The 24923-nt window shown below is 46.5% G+C and overlaps 1 protein-coding gene across 1 annotated transcript; it reads right to left on the minus strand.

Moving 5' to 3' along the window:
• Nucleotides 1–392: 392 nt before the first annotated feature.
• On the minus strand, nucleotides 393–22419 carry LOC139379349 (zinc finger protein 800-like). The gene is made up of 6 exons (XM_071122157.1): nucleotides 22331–22419; nucleotides 8460–8634; nucleotides 3898–3993; nucleotides 3434–3577; nucleotides 2223–2572; nucleotides 393–2123 (listed from the first exon to the last, which is right to left on the minus strand). Exons 2-6 carry the CDS (start codon nucleotides 8620–8622, stop codon nucleotides 393–395), a joined length of 2484 nt encoding a protein of 827 aa, XP_070978258.1. The 5' UTR covers nucleotides 8623–8634; nucleotides 22331–22419.
• Nucleotides 22420–24923: the final 2504 nt, after the last annotated feature.

Genomic DNA, 24923 nt, shown 5'->3' on the forward strand with positions numbered 1-24923 from the left:
TAGGTTTAGGTCATAAGGTCCATACATATGACAGAGGCAGAGAGAAATAAACACAATTTTCTGACTGGACATTTTGAGCTGCTTTGGTAGAATTCTCCACTCTACAACATATTGAACTAGGCTATAGCAGGAATAGGATATTACCCGCAATGTCACTCGTCTGCTGCCCAGTCAAGTTCAAATAGGCTAAACCAAGTTCAAATAGGCTGTCAATCATCGCCAACAGACGATACTATCGTGATATCACCCAACCCTACTCTCCTGGCTCAATCTCTCTCTGTCCCCCCCCTCCCTCTCCCTCTCATAACACCCCATTTCACGCGCCACTTCCTCTCTTTCTCCCTTTCTTACTACAATATATCAAACAAAGACAACCATATGTGTAGTGAGGCTCACCAGAGCATTGCCTTGGACCGAGTGCTGACCCCCTTAGCCCTGGCGCCGCTGGGCGGCGTGCTGACCGGTGGCGTGGCGTTCCGGTGGCTCCTCTTATGGGACTCCAGGTAGAGTTTCTTGGCGAAGGCCCGGCCGCACACGTCACACGAGTGGAGCGAGAAGTTCTTGGTGACACGCACCTCTGTACTACTGCTGCTGCTCTCCTGGTGGGCGTCATGGCGACGTGTGTGGGGCGGCGTCGGGGCAGGGGTGTCGGGGTGTTGTTTGTCGTTCTTACGGGAGACAGGTGACCCGGTTCGGGCCTCCTGCTGCCTCTCCTGTCTCTCCTGGTTGCGAGTGACCGGAGTGGAGGAGGAGAGGAGGTCCTGTTTGCGTGTGACTGGGTAGGAGGAGGAGTTGAGGAGCTCCTGTTTGCGTGTGACTGGGGGCGTAGGGGGAGAGGGGGCCGAGTGGCACCCGTTCACCTCCTCCTTGACTGTTGTTCCTCCTCTCTTGTTGTTGTTGGCATTGGGGGCAGAGTTGAGGACCACCTCAGCCGGCCGCTTGACCGCACGCGACTCCAGCTTGGGCACGATCTTGGCCAGGTAGCCCGTCGACTTCTTGTGCACCACCGTCACGTGACGCAGGACGTCGCGCTTGCGCCGGGACTCGTAGCGGCAGAGCGGGCAGCGGTAGAACTTGATGAAGATGTCCGTGCCGTCCGTGTGCAGCTCGATGTGCTTGGTGAGGTTCTGGCGCGAGCTGAACTGACGTTTGCAAAGCTTGCAGAACAGCTGCTTGAAGTCAAACCCCACCGAGAGCTTCTGAGGGGGTCTCCCCAGAGTTCCACTGCCACTACTAGTACCACCGGTGCTGTTGATGGAAGTGGAACGAGTTGATGTCTTGGGGCTGCTCCCACCCTCTTCCTCTTTGATCTTTTGACCTGACTTGGTTGCCATGGTGACACCCTTCCTGTCCGTGTCCTTCCGGTCCGTGTCGCCAGGCGACGAGGCGGGGCTGGAGTCAGGGTCGTCCCAGGATTCAACCGCCTCCTCCTTCATGCTCAAGCTGTTGCTAGGGGTGCTGTCAGTGTTGGTGGCTGTTTTGCTGTTGTTGGTCCCCGTGGATGTGGTTGCGGTCGTGGAGACGGAGCTAACGTTCTTGAGATTGTAGATCTTGTGGACGATGCGCATGTGTCTCTTTAACATGACCTGGGAGCTGTACTTTCTCTTGCAGAGCAGACAGCGGCAGGAGGCCAGGTTGTACAGGGCCGATGCCAGGAGAGAAGGGGCAGGGGGCACCGCGGTGGAGGCTTTGGGGGGCTGAGGGGTGGTAGCCCCCGAGGCTCCTCCGCTCTTCGGGGTGTGACCTCTCGCGGGGGAGGAGCTGGCGCTCTTGCGGGGCGGCGTGGCCTCCAGAGATAGCGGCTGGCCAGGGCGCGTGGCTATGTCCGGCGTGATGGTGTCCCGACGCAGGCCGCGGTGCACCTCGTCAAAATGGCGCCGCACGTTGGCCTTGGTGGCGAAGGACTTGAAGCAGACGGGGCAGGACTTGCCGCTGGGCGTGTGCAAGGGGCGAGACCGACCTTTGACCATGGAGAGGAGGCTGATGGGAACGGTGCGCGTCTCGGTGAACTTCCGGAGCTCCTCTAGCTTGGTCTGGTGCATCTTGCGACAGTGGCGGCGGATGCTGCGGCGAGAGTTGAAGTCCTTACCACACAGGCAGCACGAGATGGTAACGTCCTCCACCTAAGGAGAGAGAGACAGAGAGAGAGAGTATTATAGCGAGCGTTAGTGCGTGTGTGCCAGCGTGTGTCTGCTTGCGCGCTTTCTCCTCTATGTACCCACCCCGCTCGTAGACCCCTCCTCCTCGGGCTGCGCCACCTCCTCTCCTCCCTCCTCCTCCTCCTGGTCACTCCTCCTCCTCTCCTCCCCCTCCCCTGTCTGTCCATTCTCCGGCGTCCCTCCCTGCTCCCCCCAGGGCTCAGGGCTGTGTGTGTGGGTCCCTCCGGGGGTGTGTGGAGCCCGGGGGAAGTGGGCCAGCTCCTCCTCTGAGGACAGGAACTGGAACACAGCGTTATTGGAGGTCTGGATTGGCTCCAGGCGCATCACGTAGTCCGGCCGGTCCTTCCTGGGGTAGATGGCCTCCAGGAGGTCCTTCATGGCCCCGCTCTGCTTGTCACCCTCGCCCGCTGGATCTAAGGGGTCAGGGACGAGGAAGAGAGAGGCGTTAGAAAAGGAACGCCTTTCAAATCAGACACCAACATCCTGCTCCCAAATGTGATGCGTATTGAGCCTAGAGACGTAAACAACACTAAGAAGGAACATTCCCGGGAGAAGGAACGTTTTCAAACTTGCCAAAGGGAGAAACAAAAACACTATTTTGTTTCGGTTTCCAAATATGACATGTAATGAGCACAGTGTGGCAACATCAACCATGTTTCAACCATATCATTAAATAGCAATTGAACGTATCTTTGTGGTTTCACAGACATGGTCTTATGATCCCTAGTTCAATACACAGATGAGAGAACAGAGGATTTCCTAGATGACTTGCCTTTCTAGATATTGACAGATATAGACAGAAGTCATAGAGAACGGAAGAGTAGTGGCTAATTAGGCTGGATCAAAGACAAGAGGCTGGAGCATGAAAGAGAATTCAGTTAGAGTAGAGAGAGAGAGAGAGTGAGAGGGGAGAGACAGCAGAGACATGGAGAGACAGAGACGTGGTGAGACAGAGACATGGAGAGACAGAGAGAGACAGAGACATGGAGAGACAGAGAAAGAGAGAGTGAGAGGGGAGAGACAGCAGAGACATGGAGAGACAGAGACGTGGCGAGACAGAGATGGAGAGAGAGAGAGACAGAGAAAGAGAGAGTGAGTGTAGACCAACGAAGACTGTGAGTGAGTGAGTGAGTGAGTGAGTGAGTGAGTGAAGTGGGGGACAGAAAAAAAGAGACAAGGATAGGCATTAAGTGGGCAGAGAGAGAGAGACAAACATCAACAAAGAGGGAGAGCGACAGACAGAGAGAACAAGAGAGCCTTAGAGAGCCACGCACCGTCGGGCTTGGGCAGTCTGGTGAGGCAGTAGTACTCTTTGTGGGTGATGAGGTTGGGCAGGCCCCGGAACAAGCTGCGACATGTCTTACACTCAAAGATGGTGTCCACCTCATTCAGCAGCATGTGCTTCAGCTGGGCAGTACCTACACATAGACAACACCAGGGGGCAGTGTTAGCGATCACTGGCTGATACAGACAGGACAAATAGGACTGATTGATTATCAACTCCTAGAGCCTATAACCCTTTGTTGTTTGCAGATCGGAAGGAATATGATAGGTGTAATTAAATAGATTTGGTTTGGTGGAGGAGCGATCGTCACTTTTATTCAGACCGGCAAACATTGAAAGAGTCGAAGCTAAGTGTTGCACTTGAAATCGTGTTTCACAACAAAATGTATGACTACGTCGTGATTCCTAATTAAAAAGACCTCCGTGCTGTCTGAGTAGCAAGACTATATGTTACCTGAACGGAAGACCTCTATGATCTGCTGGATGCCAGACTTGGAGGTCTGGAGCTGCTGCTGCAACAGAGGAGGGTCACCTGGCTCCACGCAGTACCCTGCAGAGATCACACACTTCAATACAACACTTCAACTCTGCCCTCAGCCATGGAGTGTGTGTGTGTGTGTGTGTGTGTGTGTGTGTGTGTGTGTGTGTGTGTGTGTGTGTGTGTGTGTGTGTGTGTGTGTGTGTGTGTGTGTGTGTGTGTGTGTGTGTGTGTGTGTGTAGAGAGTGGCTATTTCCTATAGGAAGTGACTGGAATGGGTTTGCTGCCAGAGCCTGGGCATATAAGAATAGAAGTGGTGGCAGCCCCTATACAATGACTGTGGTGTGAGCAACGTGTGAGTCAATGAGAGTCACAGTGTGTGTGCGTGTAGGCCCCTCCCCCGCCCCTCAGGGCGTGCTGGTTTAATCCGACCCCCCCTACAGCCTGTGGTCAGATGGTGACCAATCAAGCGCGCCGACACAGCCAGCACCAAACACAGGAGAGTAATCATTACGCCCTTTCTGTTGCAAAATGTTTTGCAACAGAAACCGTTTGCTCCAAACGAGAGTTTCTATTGGAATAATTCAGGCAGGTCCCTCCTCGTTTCGTTCCGTTTGCTCTGTATGCATTAGTTTGGTTCTTTACGATTTCCGTAATGAATACACCCCAGTTCACCCCTTCCACCCTGCTAGAGCCGGACAAACAGGAAATGTACGTGGGACAGTTTTATGCAATAGACAAAGCTGATTAAAACAGATATTTCACATGTTTCCTCCAGTTATTGGGGCCTATATTTAAAATATTATTAAAAAAACATTCTGGTCTCTCTCTCATTAATGTAATCTCTCCGAGACACCTACCCACGAGCCCCTTTCTGTCCATTTACTGCAATCTCTCCGAGACACCTACCCACGAGCCCCTTTCTGTCTATTTACTGCAATCTCTCCGAGACACCTACCCACGAGCCCCTTTCTGTCCGTTTACTACTGTAATCTCTCCGAGACACCTACCCACGAGCCCCTTTCTGTCCGTTTACTGTATTCTCTCCGAGACACCTACCCACAAGCCCCTTTCTGGCCGTTTACTGTAATCTCTCCGAGACACCTACCCACGAGCCCCTTTCTGTCCATTTACTGCAATCTCTCCGAGACACCTACCCACGAGCCCCTTTCTGTCCGTTTACTACTGTAATCTCTCCGAGACACCTACCCACGAGCCCCTTTCTGTCCGTTTACTGTATTCTCTCCGAGACACCTACCCACGAGCCCCTTTCTGTCCGTTTACTGTAATCTCTCCGAGACACCTACCCACACGCCCCTTTCTGTCCGTTTACTACTGTAATCTCTCCGAGACACCTACCCACGAGCCCCTTTCTGTCCGTTTACTGTATTCTCTCCGAGACACCTACCCACGAGCCCCTTTCTGTCCGTTTACTGTAATCTCTCCGAGACACCTACCCACAAGCCCCTTTCTGTCCGTTTACTACTGTAATCTTTCCGAGACACCTACCCACGAGCCCCTTTCTGTCCGTTTACTGTATTCTCTCCGAGACACCTACCCACGAGCCCCTTTCTGTCCGTTTACTGTAATCTCTCCGAGACACCTACCCACGAGCCCCTTTCTGTCCATTTACTGCAATCTCTCCGAGACACCTACCCACGAGCCCCTTTCTGTCCGTTTACTACTGTAATCTCTCCGAGACACCTACCCACGAGCCCCTTTCTGTCCGTTTACTGTATTCTCTCCGAGACACCTACCCACGAGCCCCTTTCTGTCCGTTTACTGTAATCTCTCCGAGACACCTACCCACGAGCCCCTTTCTGTCCGTTTACTACTGTAATCTCTCCGAGACACCTACCCACGAGCCCCTTTCTGTCCGTTTACTGTAACCAGCATCCGGATGTCCAAAGACATTGAAAAGTATTTGACATTTGGTCAGTTCGCCCTGGGCTTGATTTCAGTGTGCACAGACATCGTTGTTTCATACGTTCCGGACTGGCTTTAATTTCAACGTCCATTGATTTTTGGTCCGGTCCCGACCGGCCTTGATTCGGCCCATTAGAATTCAGTACAGTACACAGTAGACCACACTAGAGTTGAGTACACTAATATACTGTGCTGTACTATACGGTACTGAACTCTATTGTACTGTACTATACTCTACTGTACTGAAGTTTGCTGTACTCTACTGTGTTGTACTTTGATGTCCAAACTTGTGAAAGATAGATGTCTATTGTTTCATATTTGGTCCGGTCCAACCTAATTTGATCTTGTTTGGGGCGGAGCTCATTAAAATAATTTGTTGTTTTATTAGGATCCCCATTAGCTGTTGCAAAAGCAGCAGCTACTCTTCCTGGGGTCCAACACAAAACATGAAACATACACTTCAGAATGACATAATACAGAACATCATTAGACAAGAACAGCTCAAGGACAGAACTACATACATTGAATAATATCCAGTGTACCCAACTATAAAAAGTTTATACCTTTGTGTAACTAGGATACATCACCATGAAGACAACAACATTGTTATGCATAATTATGTGTAGTACAAATCCACTTCATTTACTGTAGTTCACTAACCAAAAGAGATTTCTTCAAAGTCACGGTGTCATGTCATAGCTGACACCTCATTCTTTCTGCAGATACCTCTCCTCAGCCACTCTCCTGCCATGACACTCTCCTCTGTCATGTCACTCTCCTCTCCTGTCATGTCACTCTCCTCTCCTGTCATGTCACTCTCCTCTCCTCTGTCATGTCACTCTCCTCTCCTCTGTCATGTCACGCTCCTCTCCTCTGTCATGTCACGCTCCTCTCCTCTCCTCTGTCATGTCACTCTCCTCTCCTCTGTCATGTCACTCTCCTCTCCTCTGTCATGTCACTCTCCTCTGTCATGCCACGCTCCTCTCTCCTCTGTCAAGTCACGCTCCTCTCCTCTCCTCTGTCATGTCACGCTCCTCTCCTCTGTCATGTCACTCTCCTCTCCTCTCCATGTCACTCTCCTCTGTCATGTCACTCTCCTCTCCTCTGTCATGTCACTCTCCTCTGTCATGTCACTCTCCTCTGTCATGTCACTCTCCTCTCCTCTGTCATGTCACTCTCCTCTCCTGTCATGTCACTCTCCTCTCCTCTGTCATGTCACTCTCCTCTGTCATGTCACGCTCCTCTCCTGTCATGTCACTCTCCTCTCCTCTGTCATGTCACTCTCCTCTCCTCTGTCATGTCACGTCACTCTCCTCTCCTCTGTCATGTCACGTCACTCTCCTCTCCTCTGTCATGTCACGTCACTCTCCTCTCCTCTGTCATGTCACGTCACTCTCCTCTGTCATGTCACGTCACTCTCCTCTCCTCTGTCATGTCACGTCACTCTCCTCTCCTCTGTCACGTCACTCTCCTCTCCTCTGTCACGTCACTCTCCTCTCCTCTGTCACGTCACTCTCCTCTCCTCTGTCACGTCACTCTCCTCTCCTCTGTCACGTCACTCTCCTCTCCTCTGTCATGTCACTCTCCTCTCTTCTGTCATGTCACTCTCCTCTCCTCTGTCATGTCACTCTCCTCTCCTCTGTCATGTCACTCACCTCTCCTCTGTCATGTCACTCTCCTCTCCTCTGTCATGTCACTCTCCTCTCCTATGTCACTCTCCTCTCCTCTGTCATGTCACTCTCCTCTCCTCTGTCATGTCACTCTCCTCTCCTCTGTCATGTCACTCTCCTCTCCTCTGTCATGTCACTCTCCTCTCCTCTCCTGTCATGTCACTCTCCTCTGTCATGTCACTCTCCTCTCCTCTGTCATGTCACTCTCCTCTCCTGTCATGTCACTCTCCTCTCCTCTGTCATGTCACTCTCCTCTCCTGTCATGTCACTCTCCTCTCCTCTGTCATGTCACTCTCCTCTCCTCTGTCATGTCACTCTCCTCTCCTCTCCTGTCATGTCACTCTCCTCTCCTCTCCTGTCATGTCACTCTCCTCTCCTCTCCTGTCATGTAACTCTCCTCTCCTCTGTCACGTCACTCTCCTCTCCTCTGTCACGCTCCTCTCCTCTCCTCTGTCATGTCACTCTCCTCTCCTGTCATGTCACTCTCCTCTCCTGTCATGTCACTCTCCTCTCCTGTCATGTCACTCTCCTCTCCTGTCATGTCACTCTCCTCTCCTGTCATGTCACTCTCCTCTCCTCTGTCATGTCACTCTCCTCTCCTCTGTCATGTCACTCTCCTCTCCTCTGTCATGTCACTCTCCTCTCCTCTGTCATGTCACTCTCCTCTGTCAGGTCACGTCACTCTCCTCTGTCATGCCACTCTCCTCTGTCATGCCACTCTCCTCTGTCATGCCACTCTCCTCTGTCATGCCACTCTCCTCTGTCATGCCACTCTCCTCTGTCATGCCACTCTCCTCTCCTCAGGCAGGACAGACTGACCAACAATGAATGAATATATATATATTTTATCTATATAGCACCTTTCACTAGTGCTCCGCAGTATGTTTTAAGGACTTCAATCAAACTAAGGATGGGTTGGTGTAGACAAGCGGGCAGTCTTACCTGGTGTCCTGGGGGCTGCGTCGGGGCCAGGGTTAAGGTCAGTCATTGGGTTAGGGCTGCTGGGCTGTGGCTCGTCTGTCTGGCAGCTCTGGTCTCTGGTAACATGGCTCTCAGGCTCAGGTTGGGGCTCGTCCTGGGGGATCTCCTCCATCTCCACCTCCATCCTGCTGGAACTCTGACAGACAGACAGGCAGACAGAGAATGGTGAGGTTTACCTTTTAAACCTCACAGACACCCCTGGGCTATACGATGGTCAGGGAAACACTGAGACAGAGGGTATGGGGTGCGGAGTTGGGAAAAGAGGGACACGTAACTGCCAAAATAAAGGAAACACTTAAGTAAATGAGGGATACAAAGTATATGTGTAACACCGGCATCGCATCCCTCCAATAAAGATCCAGACATTTATAGAATCTATGCCAATGCGTATTAAAGCTGTTCTGGCAGCCCAACGCCCTAATAAGACACTTTTATGTTGGTGTTTCCTTTATTTTGGCGGTTACCTGTACATCTACAGACACTCTATGACTAGCCTATGTAACACCAGCAAGTGTTATTGGAGAACCATACTTATATAGGAGAGCCACAGAAATACTGTATATGGCACTACGGAACTGCTTCTACAGCGGCATTATTGGTCTGAGTAAAATATATCTAATGACTCATTATGCCAAGCACTATTTGATCAGCGGTGCTGTTGCTGATCTAGACACCTGCTGTGTCGTGTGGCATTGTTTGGCTGGGTCTGATAAGGGTGGGTGGTGTGGCATTGTTTGGCTGGGTCTGATAAGGGTGGGTGGTGGTTACACTACTGGCGGGGTAAGACTCGCCTGTCTGTCTCTCGGTTTCTCTCTCCAGGGTGATGGAGATGCTTCCCAGCACACCCAGCTAAAACACTTTCTCTCTCGCTCTCACACTAGGCTGTCGGAGATAAGGGACTCTTCTCTCTCTCTCTTCCTCCCTCGGAGAGGGGGGGATGCCTGAGCCATGGCTCCTCCTACCCTAACCACAGACATACAACTGACCAAACTAATGAGGTCTCTGACGACCTCAGAGGAAATAAGAAATGGGGTTTTACTGTACCAATCAGTCTCTTGATGGTCCAGTGAGAGATTGGCTTTCTGTATGTACAGTGCCTTCAGAAAGTATTGGTTCCCCTTTTTGTTGTGTTACAGCCTGAATTTTGAATTGAGACAATTGAAATTGTGTCACTGACACACACACACACACACACACACACACACACACAATACCCCAAAAGTACCCCAAAAGTATTCAACCCTTTTGTCATGGCAAGTCTAAATAAGTTCAGAAGTCAAAATGTGCTCAACAAGTCACATAATAAGTTGCATGGACTCATTCTGTGTTCAATAATAGTGGTTAACATGATTTTTAAATGACTACCTCATCCTTTACAGATAAGTCCCTCGATGGAGCATTGAATTTCAAGCACAGATTTAACCACAAAGACCACAGAGGTTTTCCAATGCCTCACAAAGAAGGGCACCGATTGCTAGATGTGTCAAAATAAACAGATGCTGAATATAGTGAAATTATTCAATTAGGCTTTGAATGGTATACAGCGGCTTGCGAAAGTATTCACCCCCCTTGGCATTTTTCCTATTTTGTTGCCTTACAACCTGGATTTAAAATAGATTTGGGGGGGGTTGTATCATTTGATTTAAACAACATGCCTACCACTTTGAAGATGCAAAATATTTTTTATTGTGAAACAGACAAGAAATAAGACAAAAAACTGAAAACTTGAGCGTGCATAACTATTCACCCACCCAAAGTCAATACTTTGTAGAGCCACATTTGCAGCAATAACAGCTGCAAGTCTCTTGGGGTATGTCTCTATAAGCGTGGCACATCTAGCCACTGGGATTTTTGCCCATTCTTCAAGGCAAAACTGCTCCATCTCCTTCAAGTTGGATGGGTTCTGCTGGTGTACAGCAGTCTTTAAGCCATACCACAGATTCTCAATTGGATTGAGGTCTGGGCTTTGACTAGGCCATTCCAAGACATTTAAATGTTTTCCCCTTAAACCACTCGAGTGTTGCTTTAGCAGTATGCTTAGGGTCATTGTTCTGCTGGAAGGTGAACCTTCGTCCCAGTCTCAAATCTCTGGAAGACTGAAACAGGTTTCCCCTCAAGAATTTCCCTGTGTTTAGCACCATCCATTATTCCTTCAATTCTGACCAGTTTCCCAGTCCCTGCCGATGAAATACATCCCAAAGCATGATGCTGCCATCACCATGTTTCACTGTGGGGATGGTGTTCTCAGGGTGATGCGAGGTGTTGGGTTTGCGCCAGACATAGCGTTTTCCTAGATGGCCAAAAAGCTCAATCTGACCAGAGTACGTTCTTCCATATGTTTGGGGAGTCTCCCACATGCCTTTTGGCAAACACCAAACGTGTTTGCTTATTTTTTTCTTTAAGCAATGGCTATTTTTCTGGCCACTCTTCTATAAAACCCAGCTCTGTGGAGTGTACATCTTAAAGTAGTCCTATGGACAGATACTTCAATCTCCGCTGTGGAGCTTTGCAGCTCCCCTTCAGGGTTATCTTTGGTCTCTTTGTTACCTCTCTGATTAATGCCCTCTTTGCCTGGTCCGTGAGTTTTTGTGGGCGGCCATCTCTTGGCAGGTTTGTTCTGGTGCCATAATCTTTCCATTTTTTATAATGGATTTAATGGTGCTCTGTGGGATGTTCAAAGTTTGTGATATTTTTTTATAACTCAACCTTGATCTGTACTTCTCCACAACTTTGTTCCTGGCCTGTTTGAAGAGCTCCTTGGTCTTCATGGTGCCGCTTGCTTGGTGGTGCCCCTTGCTTCGTGGTGTTGCAGACTCTGGGGCCTTTCAGAACAGGTGTATATATACTGAGATCATGTGACACTTAAGTCCACCTGTGTGAAATCTAACTAATTATGTGACTTCTGGAGGTAATTGGGTGCACCAGATCTTATTTAAGGGCTTCATAGCAAAGGGGGCAAATACATATGCACACACCATTTTTCAGTTTTGAATGTTTTAAAACAAGTTTTTTTTTTTCTGGCTTCACCAATTTTGAATATTTTGTGTATGTCCATTACATGAAATCTAAATAAAAATCTATTTAAATTACAGGTTGTAATGCAACAAAATAGCAAAAATACCAAGGGGGTGTGAATACTTTTGCAAGACACTGTATAATTACACCCAGTCACTACAAAGATAAAGGCATCCTTCCTAACTCAGTTGCCTGAGAGGATTTCACCATGAGGCTGATGGTGATTTTAAAACAGTTTAATGGTTGTGATTTGAGAGAACTGAGGATGGATCAACAACATTGTAGTTACTCCACAATAGTAACCTAAATGACAGAGTGAAAAGAAGGAAGGCTGTACAGAATACAAATATTCCAAAACCTGTATCCTATTTGCATCAAGGCACTAAAGTAATACTGCAAAACATGTGGCAATGAAATTAACTTATTGTTAAGCGTTATGTTTGGGGGAAATCCAACACACCACATACCACTCTTCATATTTTCAAGCATGGTGGTGCTTGTCATTGGCAAAGACTAGGTTAAAAAGAAACAGAATACAGCTAGGCACGGGAAAAATCTTCGGTCTGCTTTCCACCAGACATAGGGAGACGAATGAACCTTTCAGAAGGGCAATAATCTAAAACAGGCCAAATCTACACCAGAGTTGCTTACCAAGATGCTCATGAGTGGCTTAGTTACAGTTTTCAATTCAAATCAACTGTCACGTCCTGACCTTAGTTCCTTTTTTTATGTCTCTATTTTAGGTTGGTCAGGGCGTGAGTTGGGGTGGGCATTCTATGTTTTGTTCTATGTTTGTATTTCTATGTGTTTGGCCTGGTATGGTTCCCAATCAGAGGCAGCTGTCAATCGTTGTCTCTGATTGAGAACCATACTTAGGCAGCCTGGTTTCACCCTTGAGTTGTGGGTAGTTGTTTTCTGTCTTTGTGTGTCTGCACCAGGCAGAACTGTTTTGGTTTTTCCCGCTTTGTTGTTTTAGTGTTCAGTTTCTTTATTAAATTTACCATGAACACGTACCACGCTCTTCACCTTCTTCCACCTATGAATATTGTTACATCAACTTGAAAATATATGGCAAGACTTGACAATGGTGGTCTAGCAATGATCAACAACTAACTTGATAGAGCTTGAATAATTTTTAAAAAGTCAAATGGGTTAATACTATACAATCCAGCTGTGCAAAGCTCTTAGAGACCCCAAAAGACTCACAGCTGTAATTACTGCCAAAGGTGTTTATAACATATATTGACTCAGGGGGTTGAATACTTATCTATTAATGTTATATTAGTGTTTCATTTTTAATAAATGTTTGAATTTTTCGACCACTTTGACATGAGTATTTTGTGTAGACCGTTGACCAAAACAAATGACAATTAAATCCATGTTAATCCCACTTCGTAACAACAAAGTGTAGGAAAAAGTAAAGGGGGGTGTGAATACTTCCTGAAGGCACTGTAAGTCTCAGGAGAGACCTGCCTGAGGAGACACCTGCCTGACTGTCAGCACACTTTCAAATCTTCATGTAAACTCAGCAAAAAAAGAAACTTTCAAGGATAAATCATAAAAATCTTCATTGTAAAGGTTTTAAACACTGTTTCCCATACTTGTTCAATGAACCATAAATAATTAATGAACATGCACCTGTGGAACTTTTGTTAAGACACTAACAGGTCACAGACGGTAGGCAATTAAGGTCACAGTTATGAAAACCTAGGACACTAAAGAGGCCTTTCAACGGACTCTGAAAAACACCAAAAGAAAGATGCCCAGGGTCCCTGCTCATGTGCTTGAACGTGCCTTAGGCATGAGGACTGCAGATGTGACCAGGGCAATAAATTGCAATGTCCGTACTGTGAGACGCCTAAGACAGCGCTACGGGGAGACAGGGTGGACAGCTGATCGTCCTTGCAGTGGCAGACCACGTGTAACAACACCTGCACAGGATCGGTACATCCGAACATCACACCTGCGGGACAGGTACAGGATGACAACAACAACTGCCCGAGTTACACCAGGAACGCACAATCCCTCCATCAGTGCTCATACTGTCTGCAATAGGCTGAGAGAGGCTGGACTGAGGGCTTGTAGGCCTGTTGTAAGGCAGGTCCTCACCAGACAAACCTACCGTCACTGGACAAAACAGGACTGGCAAAAAGTGCTCTTCACTGACGAGTCGCGGTTTTGTCTGACCAAGGGTGATGGTCGGATTCACGTTTATCGTCGAAGGAATGAGCGTTACACAGAGGCCTGTACTCTGGAGCGGGATTGATTTGGGGGTGGAGGGGCCGTCATGGTCTGGGGCGGTGTGTCACAGCATCATCGAACTGAGCTTGTTGTCATTGCAGGCAATCTCAACGCTGTGCATTACATGGAAGACATCCTCCACCCTCATGTGGTACCCTTCCTGCAGGCTCATCCTGACATGACCCTCCAGCATGACAATGCCACCATCCATACTGCTTGTTCTGTGAGTGATTTCCTGCAAGACAGGAATGTCAGTGTTCTGCCATGGTCAGCGAAGAGCCCGGATCTCAATCCCATTGAGCACGTCTGGAACCTGTTGGATCAGAGGGTGAGGGCTAGGGCCATTCCCCCCAGAAATGTCCGGGAACTTGCACATGCCCTGGTGGAAGAGTGGGGTAACATCTCACAGCAAGAACTGGCAAATCTGGTGCAGTCCATGAGAAGATGCAGTGCAGTTGATGGCCCCACCAGATACTGACTGTTACCCCCCCCTGTTCAGGGACACATTATTCCATTTCTGTTAGTCACATGTCTGTGGAACTTGTTCAGTTTATGTCTCAGATGTTGAATCTTGTTATGTTCATACAAATATTTACACACGTTAAGTTTGCTGAAAATAAACGCAGTTGACAGTGAACTTGCAGGTGCCTTGGTGGAAGAGTGGGGTAACATCTCACAGCAAGAACTGGCAAATCTGGTGCAGTCCATGAGAAGATGCACTGCAGTTCTTAATGCAGCTGATGGCCACACCAGATACTGACTGTTACTTTTGATTTTGACACCCCCCCCCCCCCCCCCCCCCCCCTTTGTGCAGGGACACATTTTCCATTTCTGTTAGTCACATGTCTGTGGAACTTGTTCAGTTTATGTCTCAGATGTTGAATCTTGTTATGTTCATACAAATATTTACACACGTTAAGTTTGCTGAAAATAAACGCAGTTGACAGTGAGAGGACGTTTCTTTTTTTTCTGAGTTCATTATTCAAAGAAAAGAGCATGTGTGTGCCTCTATCAGAGACTGCCCAACCCATATACCCACCCACACATTATATGTTCAATGCACTGTGAAGTTGATTTACGGTACCGTCTCTGACTGTACCACGTATTGGTCACCAGATGGTGACAAAGTCCATGTTTTGGAAGTCATCAAAGAAGATGCCACAGTAACTATTCTATTCTAGCACTACTGCCTGAAGAGTCAAACCCCCCTGTCGTGAGTCTGGTTCCTCTCAAAGTTTCTTCCTTTCAGGTAGTTTTCCCTGGTCACTATGCTAGTGCTTTGCTGACTCACTTTAGGTTACTGTTAGGCACTTTGCAAATGTTTTGGTTAAGTCGCTGTACCTGTCCTCAATTTGCACAGACAAGATCAAACCTCGTTTTCAGATTTCTATTCTTCCAAACCTAGCCTAGTTCATAGGGAGGAAGATGGTCATCGCCGTTTCAGAGCGGGGAGAAATAAAAGAGCACGTTCAATGAAGAGTTCAGTGGTAATGCTCTCTGAGTGCATGTTGTGAGGCTCAATCAGAAAACGTGCAGCTATCATCAGAGAGGTGACCTGATGATGAAGACTTGGTAACACGTTCAAGTGTTTCCATGGAGACAGAGACAGAAGTAGTTGTTCCTACTCAGGTAGTATGAGTATTTATCAGTGGGCCTGTGGAGACATACACTGCTAAACGGAACAAACTCACAAGAGTGTCATTTAAAGGGTAAATCTGTGATTGCTACATCCATTTTTTAAAACTTTTAAATTCATGACATGCAACCGTCCCATTGATTCTTGAAGAATATAACTCATAAATGCCGCATAAGTTAGCCGAATTGTCTTACCCCATCAGAACCCCAAATATAAGCTTGTTTTACTCCTTTGCTAGTAAACAATGATTTGTAGACAAACACTGTATTGCCTCAAAACATGTTTAAAACTTTTTTTAATTATGTTCTCATGGATGGTCAAGCCTTGCACCCATAGCTCTGTTTGTGATTTTAAGAGTGGTTACATTTCTCCACCCCCATCCCTAAGCTATTTACCAAATCAGTGGCGGGGGTCATTGATTTGTCATTATTTGAACTGCAGATTGCCCCTTTAACGTTGCTTAATAAAAATGTACACTGCTGTCAAAGTACTGAACTCACACCTGCACAAGACTCCTGCTAGGCAGTAGGAAGTGAAAATAATTGAATGAAGAAATTACGGAAAAGTTCACAGCAATTATTTCTGTGTGTGTAAAGGGATGAGTTTATAAGTGCTGGAATAAAGACGGGATGCTTCTGTTCACGTTGTAATCCGTGTGAGACACCATAACCTCACATGGAGACTGGCTGTTGCCCCCATAAACACACCCACTAGACTAAACAGACCACCATCACACCATAACCTCACATGGAGACTGGCTGCTGCCCCCATAAACACACCCACTAGACTAGACAGACCACCAGCACACCATAACCTCACATGGAGACAGGCTGCTGCCCCCATAAACACACCCACTAGACTAGACAGACCACCAGCACACCATAACCTCACATGGAGACTGGCTGCTGCCCCCATAAACACACCCACTAGACTAGACAGACCACCAGCACACCATAACCTCACATGGAGACTGGCTGCTGCCCCCATAAACACACCCACTAGACTAGACAGACCACCAGCACACCATAACCTCACATGGAGACGGGCTGCTGCCCCCATAAACACACCCACTAGACTAGACAGACCACCAGCACACCATAACCTCACATGGAGACTGGCTGCTGCCCCCATAAACACACCCTCTAGACTAGACAGACCACCAGCACACCATAACCTCACATGGAGACTGGCTGCTGCCCCCATAAACACACCCTCTAGACTAGACAGACCACCAGCACACCATAACCTCACATGGAGACTAGCTGCTGCCCCCATAAACACACCCTTTAGACTAGACAGACCACCAGCACACCATAACCTCACATGGAGCCTGGCTGCTGCCCCCATAAACACACCCACTAGACTAGACAGACCACCAGCACACCATAACCTCACATAGAGACTGGCTGCTGCCCCCATAAACACACCCACTAGACTAGACAGACCACCAGCACACCATAACCTCACATGGAGACGGGCTGCTGCCCCCATAAACACACCCACTAGACTAGACAGACCACCAGCACACCATAACCTCACATGGAGACGGGCTGCTGCCCCCATAAACACACCCACTAGACTAGACAGACCACCAGCACACCATAACCTCACATGGAGATGGGCTGCTGCCCCCATAAACACACCCACTAGACTAGACAGACCACCAGCACACCATAACCTCACATGGAGACGGGCTGCTGCCCCCATAAACACACCCACTAGACTAGACAGACCACCAGCTCACCATAATGCAAGTCTGCCCTTATAGTGAGTGATTGTCAACTTTATCAATCTAAATCCTGTCTAACAATAACAATAGGCTGGGCTTGGATGTTTTACATTCAGTTATGCAACCCTCTCCTGGTCATTTTAATTCATCTGAAGAAGAATTAGACCAAAAATATACATAACAATAGCATTATATAGGCATGCTTTATTTTGCCATCGGCTAGTCTCCTTAAAATGGGCACTGTTTAGGCCTATACTTTCAAATCATAACCAAAATATATCCCTCATCTCCACAAGCTAAACACTGTCAAATTAAAATGCATTCAGATGATTTTCATTTGTCAATGAGAAAAAAACAGAAATACTACTTCTTGTTTGAAAGCAGAAAATGACCCTAGACAAGTGTAACTAACATGCGCAGTGCCCAACGGGGCGCAATAACAAAACCAAACGTTCAGTTGGGTAATACACCCCACTCGGGATGAAACCAGAAATGGTACGTTTCCCCCGCTTTAATCTGAAAGGATGCTTTATTTTTATGATTCATTATCGAGTATTTATTGTGTGCGCTATTCGTAAGAGCTTTACGGTCGAACAAAATGTACGTTTACCATACAGTGGAAAAAACTATATCCATATTTTGAGAAGTCGCGAGATATCGACACCAGAGGCTCCACAATGGCCACAATGTGTCTTGTCAAACATGAAGGACGAAGTGAACTGCTCTCACTGATTAGCAAAAGTCCATGTGAGCCAGCCAGCCACCATCCCCTTACGCATTCCACGCAATGAGGAAGAGATGTTGCGAATCCGTGAAAGAAAATACCATAATACGATGCCTACACTGTTCCATAACATCTCCAACTCGTCTCCACTAGCGAGTGCGCATTGATTGTTAGCGTTTTGGTGTACAGTTATCTTTCAACGGGTAGCAGTCTCCATTAGCAACTCCATATCCCATGGGCGTGCGAGGGCCGCGGGCTGTGACGCAAATGCCACTGGTGATTTGCAAATTTGACAGATCTAATTCAATGTGGCTGGATGACTATTCACCCCGCATTTAAAACTATAACATTCCCTTCCGTGCAGGGAGATGTGGCGATGCCAGTAGCCACTAGCCAGCATATTATGTTAGGATTCGTTGCATAACTCGCCAGCCCAACTTCATAAATTGTGCAACGAGAGAGAACGGGTGCAGTAGCCAGTGTGGAAATGGTTACGTTTTGAATATGATGGCCCAATCAACACAATACGCGAAATGACACAGCGACTTATAGTGACTTCGCTAAACATGGATCAATGGTAGCCAGCACTTGGCTACGTTCTGCTGGGACGCATGCAGCTGACGATAGAGGAGGGCAGGGCAGCCAGCGAGTGGAACTTGGGACTGCATTCATACATAGACCATACGAGCGCCCGGATAAAGGGCTGCATGAATACTGTATTGTGTGCTCTTTTCTCCAAGTCCCCAAGTATTTACAAAAGGTTCGCCCAAAAATATTGTGGCGAAACACAGGTGGTTTCAGCAGCTGTCGATACATATGGAAAACTATTCAAGCCAACAAACATTTTTTAAACGTCTACTACCTAAAAGTTTGATATAGTAGATCATACATAAACTCAGCAAAAAAAGAAACGTCAACTGCGTTCATTTTAAGCAAACTTAACATGTGTAAATATTTGTATGAACATAAGATTCAACAACAGACATAAACTGAACAAGTTCCACAGACATGTGACTAACAGAAATTGAATAATGTGTCCCTGAACAAAGGGGGGAGGGCCAAATCAAAAGTAACAGTCATTATCTGGTGTGGCAACCAGCTGCATTAAGAACTGCAGTGCATCTCCTCATGGACTGCACCAGATTTGCCAGTTCTTGTTGTGAGATGTTACCCCACTCTTCCACCAAGGCACCTGCAAGTTCCCGGGCATTTCTGAGGGGAATGGCCCTAGCCCTCACCCTCTGATCCAACAGGTCCCAGACGTGCTCAATGGGATTGAGATCCGGGCTCTTCGCTGGCCATGGCAGAACACTGACATTCCTGTCTTGCAGGAAATCACTCACAGAACAAGCAGTATGGATGGTGGCATTGTCATGCTGGAGGGTCATGTCAGGATGAGCCTCCAGGAAGGGTACCACATGAGGGAGGAGGATGTCTTCCCTGTAACACAAGCTCAGTCCGATGATGCTGTGACACACTGCCCCAGACCATGACGGACCCTCCACCTTCAAATCGATCCCGCTCCAGAGTACAGGCCTCGGTGTAATGCTAATTCCTTCTGACGATAAACGCAAATCTGACCATCACCCCTGGTGAGTCAAAACCACAACTCGTCAGTGAAGAGCACTTTTTGCCAGTCCTGTCTGGTCCAGCGACGGTGGGTTTGTGCCCATAGGCGACGTTGTTGCCGGTGATGTCTGGTAAGGACCTGCAGGCCCTCAGTCCAGCCTCTTTCAGCCTATTGCGGACAGTCTGAGCACTGATGGAGGGATTGTGCGTTTCTGGTGTAACTCGGCAGTTGTTGTTGCCATCCTGTACCTGTCCTGCAGGTGTGATGTTCGGATGTACCGATCCTGTGCAGGTGTTGTTACACATGGTCTGCCACTGCGAGGACGATCAGCTGTCCATCCTGTCTCCCTGTAGCGCTGTCTTAGGCTTCTCACAGTACGGACATTACAATTTATTGCCCTGGCCACATCTGCAGCCCTCATGCCTCAGGCACGTTCACGCAGATGATTAGCGACCCTGGGCATCTTTCTTTTGGTGTTTTTCAGGGTCAGTAGAAAGGCCTCTTTAGTGTCCTAAGTTTTCATAACTGTGACTTTAATTGCCTACCGTCTGTAAGCTGTTAGTGTATTAACGACAGTTCCACAGGTGCATGTTCATTCATTGTTTATGGTTCATTGAACAAGCATTGGAAACAGTGTTAAAACCCTTTACAATGAAGATCTGTGAAGTTATTTGGATTTTTACAAATTAGCTTTGAAAGACAGGGTCCTGAAAAGGGGACGTTTCTTTTTTTGCTGAGTTCATATGGGACATGTTTCTTCATTTGTAGCATTGTGTGGCGATTTCCATCTATCCACTTTGCAGAGATCAGCACAGAAGGGCCACCAGCAAAGGAATGGTCAGCTGGTATTTGCCTCACCACTTTTGATTTGGTTTAATACAAAACATTGAACCAAAAACATTGAAAACATGGGACAAAGTAGCCTACTGTTGTTTAGACTGATTTGCCTCATGATTTGTCAATTCGTGCACAATTCATTGGTGCTTCAGTCTGATCAACGGTAGCCTACCCACTGGGCACACAATGGTTGAATAAACGTTGTTTCCGCGTAATTCGAGTGAAATTACGTGGAATCAACATGGAATAGACGTTGAAATGACGTCTGTGCCCAGTGGGTACAGCTAACAACCACCACTACAGCACAAATGTGGTTTATATTCAAACTTTGGCTAGTTAGGCTACCTAGACATTTTTAATTCAAAATTATTGATTGAAATGAATCAATCAACACAACAGTGATGACATACTGTTTGATTAACTCTTCAATTACAAATGCAAAGGCCTTACATGATGCAACCCTGAATAAAGCAAGCTCAGCCCTGTTAGTTTTATTGTCCAATTGCAATTGTTGTCTCTTTGCCTGTGTAAAGGACTTCCCATTAGTTTATTTAAAAATATATAATGAATATGAACAAGTACAAGGTTGCTGCACTTTGACAGGGTTTCAATGGTTTCGTCCTCCCTAGGGCCCTGAGTAAAAAACAAAAACAACATATGACCGGATTAGAAACAAATCTGGTCCCATCATTTATATTTCATTTATTACTATGTCCTACCCTACAACTTGGACTGGAGTTTTACCTAGTTAGGTTTGCCTACCAGATCAGGAGAAACTCTGTGCTCCTCACTATGGGGCAGCACATTGCCTAGTGGTTAGAGCATTGGACCAGTAACTGAAAGGTCGTTGGTTTGAATACCCAAGCCGACAAGGTGAAAATTCGATGTGCCCTTGAGCTCCAGGGGTGCTGTACTACTATGGCTGACCCTGTAAAACAACACATTTCACTGCACCTATCCAGTGTATGTGACAACACAACTTTTTTTTTTGGGGGGGGGGGGGGGGACATATCCTATATAGGCCTAGAGATCTATCTAAAAATGTCAACTTAGTATCTCAAAATGTTGATTTATGTAGGCTCATCTCAAAATTTCGACTTAGTATCTGAACATTTTGAGATAGTATCAACATTGTTTTTGACTTAGCTGAATTTTGAGATAGTAGGCCTGTTGACATAGTGTCAATGGGCTTCCATAGATATGAGCAAAGCACCACATCGTTGCGTAGCACTGGACTTCCCCAGTTTTGTGCTAACTACGTGATTGTCCAAAAGACCATTTGATTCAGTCTGTCCTCATTGGCAATCTGGGAGCCAGGGCGCAGGGCAGTTTGCCGTTCTCATGGCACGATTTGCATTGCCCCATTATCCCCGAAAATCTCCTTTACACGGTTATATTGTCAGCCTCAAAACGCCAGTATTTTGAGCAACAAAAGACCAGCTTAACTTGATCAAAGCAGAAGCCAAGTACAAAATGCACCTTTCAAGCCGTAAAAGAGAGGCCCCTTCTACATATTGCAGCATGGCAGGGGAGTGCGGCGTAAAAACGGGCTAACCCAGACAAAATAAATACAAAGAGAACGTACAACACTCACATAAACACATCCATCACCATCGGAGGGAAATCCCTAAACCACTCTCAGATATTTGGCTTTGTAAAGACTCTCCCGAGGGGACGATATTACGAATGTAAAACCCTGCGCTTTGCGGCTCTGTGCCACCTTTTCCAAGAAGCAGCTTGGCGCACAGACCGGTGACCCTTCCGGCTTTGCGCGTCTTTATAACGACTAGATTTTACCAACAAATCTAATTTTAACAATGAAATATGAATAAATACATCTAGTTGTAACTATCATCGTATTTGAGTTCCTGGAAATATTATTTAAGGGCGAGTTTGAGTCGCCGAAACCAATTCCTCTCCCCTCCATGGACAGGCAGAACAAGAGAAGGATGACGCCATTTTCTGCAAAAACAACCACGTTCGGGGAGCCAAGGCGAGGGCTTTTACGCTTCCATAACGCGTTCCAGGTCTTCGATCAGACATTTAGGGCGAATATAAATGTGTTAAGAATAGTTCTTACCTGTATAAGTCTTAACCTGACGATGGAATCCGGTTTCACGGAGTAAAACTACGGGCTTGGGCCGGGGAGCTACTTCGAGTCCGCGTCCCTGTCTGTAGCTAGCCGGAGATTGTTTATTACGCCTCTCAGCGCTCGTCTCTCGCACTGAACAGTTCCTACAGCAGCTGCCTTTGTGCACTCAGAGGGGACCTTTCAGCTAAAGGCGGCCGCTGCGCAAAGGTGCAGCACTTCTACTTTTCTTTATAAATGCCAGTGTCGTTGGCACTTTGGGGGGTAGGAGAGGAATAGTTGACCCCCCGTGATCGAGGAACACTGTTGCCAAATTCAGGCCGTTTAGTGCTCCATTTACTAAGCGCGCGCACAGGCTTTCCAGAATCCAGGACACACAAATTAAACCGAAACGTTAGCTCGTTTTGTTCTCTTCTGCGCATACTTATCGTGTATAAAAGTGCATTATTCCTTGGGAGAAGTCGTAAAACGCTAATGCAGAATGTAAAGAATAATCTGGCGATTTGGAACTGTTGGAAATGTTGCACAATGGCCATTTATAATTTCTGTGTTGGAGTTGATTTAATAATAGGCCAAACACAACAATGCCAACATTTTGGGAAAAAATACATTTATTTCAATAAATCTAAATTATTTATCTTGCCACAAAATCGCAACCTGCAATTGTTCACCTGCGGGTTGAAGTGGACGAGTAGCCTATCCAATGATGCACCTGTTTATTAAGGATCAAATCATTTATTCAACCTAGTTTTACTTTTATATGTCATAAAATAGGCCTATATTATAATAATGACACCTTTCTATATTTCACCATTTCCCTCTACACAGGAAGACCGCAATCAAATTTCCCTTAAGAACACATCATTTGATAATCTAATTTTATTTTTTAAAAGTTTAGTCTAGAACATTCGAGTAGCCTATTAGATAAGCCTATATTTTCATATTGCATAAGTAGTCCTATAGCATAGCTACAATTAGTCAGTGCAGATTATGAATTGTAATGATATGTTAATATTGGTTACAACAACGCATGTCGAGCATCGGCACCAGCCTGGTCTCATAGACTAGACATAATATAGTTAGTCTATATCCGGGACACTCAAATTAGTATGATATGTTTTGTCTGATATGGTGACATAAGACAGAAGATTACACAATAGGGTGGTTGGTCGAGGGGATGTTGCGTGTATAACTGGACAATCTGGCAACCCAAAGGTTGTGTGTTTGAATCTCATCAAGGACAACTTTAGCATTTTAGCTAATTAGCAACTTTGAAACTACTTACTACTTCTACTACTTAGCATGTTAGCTAACCCTTCCCCTAATCTTAACCCTTTAACCTAACTCCTAACCTTAACCCCTAGCCTAGCTAACATTAGTACCCTACCTAACATTAGCAATAACCACCTAGCTAACGTTAGCTAAAACAAATAGGAATTCTTAACATATCATACATTTTGGAAATTCGTAACACATTGTATGAATTGAAATTCATAACATATTATACGAAAGGGATGATGGACATCCACAAATTAGTACATACCATATGAAATGCAGTGGAGGCTGGTGGGAGGAGCTATAGGAGGACGGGCTCATTATAATGGCTGGAATGGATAAATAGAATAGTACCACCTATTTGACTCCATTCCAATATTCCATTCCAGCTATTACAATGAGCCTATCCTCCTATAGCTCCTCCCACCAACCGCCACTGATGAAAAGTAACATACCATACTAATTGGAGTGTTTCGGTTTACTTTTACTAAGTTATGTCTACATCTGTGTCCAGGTTGGCGGCACCCAGTCTGTGAATTTTAGTTTTTTTGGATAGCCAAATTCAATTTTGGCATAAAAGCAACCTTGCCAATTAGCTTACCATATGGATTAATAAAATGTTGCGCAAATGTAATGACGTTTCTACAACAGTTGTGAATTCCTTTAGGAAAATGTGATTTTCAGCATTAAATGTTCTAGTGTGCTTAATAGTGAAGAGCTAGGCTAGGTGGAGAGATGGGGCTACCCACAGGTTCCATGGAATGCCATGATGATGGTGCCTTCCAATAACCTTATGGTCCTCGCTAGCAGGGTGTTGCAGCATTTTGTTGCTATGCTACCGCAAACTGTCGCGTGAGCACCGAAAGTGTCGCTTAGCTAATCACGTGCCAAATAAAAATGTGGACATGGCAAACAGTGCACTCTAGGCCTAATGGTACGAAGATTGGCGCAAAGATGGTATATTATTCATTATAAACTGGGTGGTTCGAGCCCTGAATGCGGATTGGCTGACAAAACATTTATTATTTTTACTGCTCTAATTGCGTTGGTAACCAGTTTATAATAGCAAAAAGGAACCTTGAGGTATTGTGGTAGATAGCCAACATACCACGGCTAAGGGCTGTGTCCAGGGTCTCTGCGATGTGTCATGCATAAGAACAGCCCTTAGCTATGGTATATTGGCCATATACCCCCCCCTCCCTCCACGTGCCTTATTGTTTAAATAACTCAAATATCAATAATTTTAGGCTAATCATTCAAACATAGGCCTAAAAGTCATGGCTGTAGGCCAGCAATATCTCACCATGTG

Source organism: Oncorhynchus clarkii, chromosome 21 (genome assembly GCF_045791955.1).
Source record: "Oncorhynchus clarkii lewisi isolate Uvic-CL-2024 chromosome 21, UVic_Ocla_1.0, whole genome shotgun sequence".
Classification (NCBI taxonomy): Eukaryota; Metazoa; Chordata; class Actinopteri; order Salmoniformes; family Salmonidae; genus Oncorhynchus; species Oncorhynchus clarkii.

Bases quoted from the DNA above. Each gene is read 5' to 3' on its own strand.
- LOC139379349 (XM_071122157.1), bottom strand. From the start codon at position 8,622: ATGGAGGTGGAGATGGAGGAGATCCCCCAGGACGAGCCCCAACCTGAG. The intron at 3,578-3,897 runs GTAACATATAGT...GTCTATGTGTAG, and splicing joins CATAGAGGTCTTCCGTTCAG to GTACTGCCCAGCTGAAGCAC. The intron at 2,124-2,222 runs GTGGGTACATAG...CTCTCTCCTTAG, and splicing joins AGGAGGGGTCTACGAGCGGG to GTGGAGGACGTTACCATCTC.